Raw genomic sequence first — 6,448 nt, forward strand, 5'->3', positions numbered from 1 at the left:
TATATAAGAGGTGACTTTCACATGAAAGCAGAAATCCACTAGCTTTGCACCAGCTTTATTTTGAGTCCACAGTAAGACACTCCACGTCATTGAGCAGTCATTAGAGTATCAGTGACCGTCTGCTTAATATCTGCTCACACTTGATTTTAATGGACATTCTACTGACTTAGTCAAAAAAATAAAGTGTTCCCCAGCTGTCTCTTTTTTCCCCTGACCCAGACGAGCCTAACAGTGCACACATACAGAGACAAACTGTGCTTAAAGGGCCAGTTCACCTCTGACTGGATATTCTGTCATCACTGTCAGTTCTAGACAGCATGAGTCCCGAGTTTCTCAAATCACATTAGTTCTGCTGTAAAGTGTGTCCGTGCTGTCATCATTCTACAGTCTCACCTCAGTCTGGGGGGGTTTGTGTGCATCTGCAGGTTTTCTCCAGAGGCGGCGTCACGCAGAGGTTTGAGCACAGCAGAAATGAACGCAGTAGAAGCCATACACAGAGCGGTGGAGTTCAATCCACACGTACCGAAAGTGAGCCTCCTCATCTTCATCCTCCTCCTCCTCCTCCTCCTCAGCCGTAACCTGCCTCTCGTTCTCTCCGCAGTACCTCTTAGAGATGAAGAGTTTGATTCTGCCTCCGGAGCACATCCTGAAGCGCGGCGACAGCGAAGCCATCGCCTACACCTTCTTCCACCTGCAGCACTGGAAGCGTGTGGAGGGCGCACTCAACCTGCTCCACTGCACCTGGGAGGGGAGTGAGTGACCTCTGACCCCTCCGATTTAACACAGTCACTTTCTGATTGATTATTCTGCACTGCGAATACACCTTTTGTCAGTACGGTGTTATGACCAAAAAAAGGTCTCTTGGATTACGCTTTGTCTTTTGGCTCAACTCGGATCAGATCCAGAGGCCAGTTTATTTGTGTAGCTCTTTACTCGTTGTTTCAAAGCAGCTGTACAGATGTTATAATGTCTTAAAGCCCAGTTGTTCACACTGATCTCTTCAGAGCTGGATAATAGTGTAGTTCACACATGGAGATCATAGCAAATCTCAACTGCTTGTTAGTTAAAATAGGATATATTTACAGTAGTTACAAGTTGGGGTTATTCATTATGCAATTCAGCCTTCATGCAGATTCAAATCTGTGGGTGACAGAGTTTGTGGAATACACTTCCTTTAACTGTTAGGAATGTCCCCACATTACACTCTAAAAAATGCTGGGTTGTTTCAACCCAACTTTGGGTCAAATATGAACTAACCCAACCATTGGGTTCAATTTTTACATTACACTTTTAACCCAAAAGTTGGGTTAGTCCATATTTGACCCAAAGTTGGGTTGAAACAACCCAGCATTTTTTAGAGTGTAGGTAGATTTAAGAAACGCTTAAAAACCCATCTTTTTAAGATTGTGTTTGTCTTCATTTTTTTTTCTCTCTTTTATATTCTATTGCTGTTGTGTTTGATAAATAGAATGCATTATTATTATTATTATTATTATTATTATAATGATATGGAAATCTGTAAGGTTTTATTTATAACAATTTGGTGTAGTCAAGTCACCTTTATATCTGGCGCTTCATACCAGACAGTTTCTAAGCAGCGTCACAGTGATAAATAGGAAAATAACAGTGTTAATGTTTTAAAATTGATCAGTTAGTCATCAGGAATAAATGCCTTTAGTTCATGTCTTTTAAGAGGCAAACATTTTTTTTTCAATATAAAACATGTCGAAGTGTTCAAGTGAACACCGAAAAAACTGCTGGTGACTCACTGTTGCTCCGAAGCTTAGAAATGCATTTTAAAAACCACTCCTTTGTGTTGATTGCTCAGCTTTCAGAATGATTCCATATCCTCTGGAGAAAGGCCACCTGTTCTATCCGTATCCCGTCTGTACAGAGACAGCGGACCGAGAACTGCTACCAAGTAAGAGATTTTCCTGCATCTCACCTGTAGATGAAGAGTAGTGTTTCTGTCACGTCTGACGTCGTCTGCAGCGGAATCTCTCAGAGCCTGTTAGTGGACTATATGAGTACATTAGGCCTTTTAGTGTAACTGTACAAACGTCAAGCTTCAGCTGGAGCTTCTCGTGTCAGATCTTGACTGATTTTGATCAAGTAAAGGTCAGAATAACAGCAGTAATATCTCCAGATGAACACTTACTGGACTGAAGCAGCTCAGCTTTACTTGATTCTCCATCAATCATGTTTTAGAGTCTCAAATCTGATCCTCAGGATCTTTTGAGGAGCGTTTGTTTCCAGAAGCTTTACTTTCACTGTTCCTCAGCGGAGGAATGATCTTCACAAGCCTCCAGAACATCTCACATCTTCTGAGGAGCCTTTATTTCTTCAGCTCTCAATCACTGCATTATATGTTTGGAGCATTTCAATCTCTTCTTACTGAGACAGATTACTGGAGATATAGAGTGATTACATATTGAATTGCTATTGTTATTTTAATGTCTACCACAGCTGCAGTTGTAGTTAACCCTGTGTGTGTGTGTGTGTGTGTGTGTGTGTGTGTGTGTGTGCGTGTAAGCAGTGTTCCACGAGGTGTCAGTGTATCCCAAGAAGGAGCTGCCATTCTTCATCCTGTTCACGGCGGGTCTCTGCTCCTTCACAGCTATGCTGGCGCTCCTCACGCATCAGTTCCCAGAGCTCATGGGAGTGTTTGCTAAAGCCGTGAGTGTCACACACGTCAGTACTCCAGACAAACACACCACCGTTGAAGGCTTTTCATTTTCATCAGTATCATCAGCTCTGAAGAAGAACCGTTTGAATGACACTGATACGCAGGGTTTTGCCAAACATGAGGTTTTTTAAAGATAACTCCTCATGCTCATATTTGTATTTGAAATGTAAATTCTTCACGTAGTGCTGAAAGATTCATCTTAAGAAAATATGACCAAGTTTATCTCTACCATTGTGTTACTGGACCAATATTTAATTACTTTCCCCATGTTTTCATAGAGACTAATATCTCATTTCTGCTGAATTATAATCAGCTGGTGGCACATCTTACCCCATTGCCTCTTATTTTGTTTTACTGTGAAACTGTTTTTCAGAAATGAATTAGCTATAAAATGCACAGGTGGCCAGATTAAACATAATCAGAAGAAATCAATCCAGCTAAAGACTCTTGAGTTCTTGATTGAGTTCTCTGGATCTCTCCGTATTAAACCAGTTCTTCTCTTCACTTTCACAGTTTGATCTGTGTTGTAGTCTTAACCTCTGAATGGATTTGTATTAGATCGCTGCATGTTTCTGCTTGCTGAAGATGAATCACTTCCAGTTCCTCATCTGCAGTGTTGGGGAACGTTGCTTTTAAAAGTAATGCATTACAATATTGTGTTACTCCCTAAAAAAGTAACTAATTGTGTTCTTAGTTACTTTTAATGGAAAGTAATGTTATGTTACTTTTGCGTTACTTTTTCTCATCTGGGCTGGGCTTGTTTGTTATTAATATAAAAAAGTTATTATTTTGTTATTATATATGTTACTATTTTTGGCAAATACACATCTGTACAGTAGAGGCTCCGCGCAAACAAGCCTTTCAGCTCTGCTGCTGTCCTGGATTACATGAAGTATTGGATGCAAGAGAAGAAAGTTCAACACTCCAAAGGAATAAAAAAATGTAAATAAAACACAAATGTTAAGGTTTATCTTAAGTCACTTTTGCTCATTAGTATGGTTGAATTGGATCATTGAAGGTCAGCAGCATAGACACTGGTTAGGTTTGCATTTGACTGTTTTTATTGATTGTGAGGAACACTGAATGTGTTTGTGTGCAGTGAGATGAGTAAACACATGTTGATATTTAGTCTAGAACTACAGTAAGATCATGTTCACACACAACACTCTGCACTTACTCCTGATTTCTGTCACCATGGCAACACCAGAGCTGTCACTCAATACATGAGAAACAAAGTAACTATGTTACTGATTTGAAAAAAGTAACTTGGATGTTTCATTTTAAATCAAAAGGAAATGTTACTTTACTAGTTACTTGGGGAAAGGAACTCATGTTACTTGTAATGTGTTACCCCCAACACTGCTAATTTGTACCAAAATGTATTTTTGTGTTTTTAAATGAATCTTTTGATTATATTATTGGATGTAATTTAATACGGAGGCTATCTTGTCTGAGAGTAGTGTTCAGACTGCAGATATCTCACTTGTTTCTGTCTCGTCCTTCAGTTCCTGAGCACTCTGTTCGCTCCGCTGAACTTCATCATGGAGAAAGTGGAGAGCTTTCTTCCCTCGAGTCTGTGGCACCAGCTCACGCGGATCTGATCTCACGGATATGCATTATTATTGACTGAGGTGCCAAGTTCTTCAGAAGTGCCCCGACAGCCAGGAAACAAGAGAAACACAACCCACATCAAACGCAGAAGGAATTTATTTCCCCCTCGATCTCCTGTAAATCTTTTCTGTTGAAAACTTTTAAACGCCATCAGTATCTAAAGAAAAAATAAATCAATTTCTGTACTGCGGCAAAACAGACGTCTCCATTTTTGAAGTCCATAGGAGAAAATCATCTTCTCCGTTGTGACTTTCTCTGTTCTCGAATTGGAAAAATTGTCTGAAAGCTACAGAATATCATTGATCGACGTGTGGGCTTCTTTTACACACAGAAACATAAAAGTGGAGTCTTTGACCTGTCAGTTCATAATTTTCTTTTTTTATATTATAATGTGCTATTCTATATGCATGTGCTGCTGGTGCTGATTAGACGTACTGTACTGTAAAAACACACCACATTCCCTGGCCTGTCATCTCTTCTATACATTGAGTTATCAGTGAGATCAAAGATTGCTTTGAATGTATGTTTAGATCTGGGGTATCCAAACTGCAAGGTATTTTTAAAAAATAATTTGGTTTACTATTAAGAGGGCATGAAATGTGTAATCTGAACACTGGGTGTCGCTATCACCCCATCACAAAGCATCATGTGGATTATCAGTGTATGCTGTTCACATGGAAGCAACACTATCTAGGCTACAAAAACAAAAAAGATAAGATCATTTATAAACAGGGTTGCCAGGTCTGCTTTACAAAATCAGCCAATGGCATTCAGGGGGCGGGGTGTTGTCACTTCAACCTTTATTTATTTATTTTATTATTGTTATGTTTTGCAGTCTATGACTTCAACCCATGGACTAAAAAACCTGCGGCAACAGTATAAATGTAGCACAATTTTGCGGGAAAATCCACGCCAATGTTCAGATGTATAATTGACGCTCTTTGAAGAAGACATGGAGACTGCTCTAACACTTTTTTTACTGTAGGTATTTGGAAATGTAAGTAATTCTGCGGCTCTCCATTCTCAAGTGAATGATTTGGACATTGACAGGTGCTCTGTTAATGACATTAATTAGGCGGCGTTTACAATTTAAGGCGGAGATCTGATCTGAAATCATTCAGCTGCACACAATTTCAAAATCATTTGCGATACATAGATTCACATCTGGAAGAGAGTCATACACACGTTTTCTGTGCGCACGTTCGTTCTCTGAATATTTGAGAAATAATCGTAAAATCAACATTGTATGCAACATCTTATAACTGAGGCCCCGTGTGTCGTGGATCAGTTAACTTCATGTGAGAGGTGAGTCTTCAGCTTCTTGAGAGTTGTGATGGTCTCAGCAGATTGATGGAGGTTTGCAGCTGATTTCAGCAGAAGAACAGAGAGAGTGAAGGTGCTGGAAATCACGTTTGTGTCTCCTGAAGCAGCAGTGATCACGGTTACAGGTGAGATTATAAAGTGAAGGAAGATTGTTATTGGTTTAATGGTTCTAAAATAGACACTCATTTTAGTTAATGTTTATCCATATTATGCACAAAACAATGGTGGGGGAATGACTGACTGATGCATGATACTTGGACATTAACTTAAACTGCTTTTTATTTTTTTAAACATGAAATATGTGAAACAATGTCTTAATATTATAAACTCCTCTTTATCTGTAGGTCAAAGGCCATGTCCCAAAAACCTTCAAACTGATAGTTGCATCTTATTTCAGAAATCGCTCAATGGAATTTTAAGACTAATATATAGGATTGTGGCAACAACATGCAAGTTGGCAGGGTATAGGTCTTTGCCCTGTGAGAGTAAAAGGACAAATTAAGCAGACTACCACTTGCCATTCATATATGAATATATGTGTGTAATGTGATAGACTTGGATCTTGACCTATGGGCTTTTTTTATCTGGCAATACGAACTCAGAAAAAAATGTGGAAACGTGTGTGCTGAATTTAAAACCTAACTCCTTCAAGCCTGAATCGAACCAGCAACCTAAGGATTGCCAACATTTCATCTACAGTCCTCCGCTCTACCAGCAGAGCTATTGAAGGATGGAAAAAGCCCAAGCCACAACAACACACCAAGAAATTCAGAAAGCCTTACCTCTTTAGGTTATTGGAGGAAATTAGGCTGCTTTTTGTGGTGAATG

General features: G+C 39.4%; 1 protein-coding gene and 1 non-coding gene across 2 annotated transcripts; one reads left to right on the forward strand and one right to left on the reverse strand.

Moving 5' to 3' along the window:
* Positions 1-387: 387 nt before the first annotated feature.
* LOC107692508 (suppressor of tumorigenicity 7 protein homolog) lies at positions 388-4,513 on the forward strand (the record flags this gene model as incomplete). The annotated part of the gene is made up of 5 exons (XM_016491595.1): positions 388-528; positions 602-752; positions 1,829-1,921; positions 2,537-2,676; positions 4,192-4,513. Coding segments are annotated over 5 exons (621 nt in total), but the record flags the coding sequence as incomplete, so codon positions are not given.
* Positions 4,514-6,263: 1,750 nt separating this feature from the next.
* Positions 6,264-6,350, reverse strand: trnay-gua (transfer RNA tyrosine (anticodon GUA)). Its single transcript is given in 2 exon segments — positions 6,264-6,299; positions 6,314-6,350. It is a non-coding gene; the product is annotated as a tRNA-Tyr (tRNA).
* Positions 6,351-6,448: the final 98 nt, after the last annotated feature.

This window comes from Sinocyclocheilus anshuiensis, unplaced genomic scaffold (assembly GCF_001515605.1).
Source record: "Sinocyclocheilus anshuiensis isolate Anshui unplaced genomic scaffold, SAMN03320099.WGS_v1.1 scaffold1082, whole genome shotgun sequence".
Lineage (NCBI taxonomy): Eukaryota > Metazoa > Chordata > Actinopteri > Cypriniformes > Cyprinidae > Sinocyclocheilus > Sinocyclocheilus anshuiensis.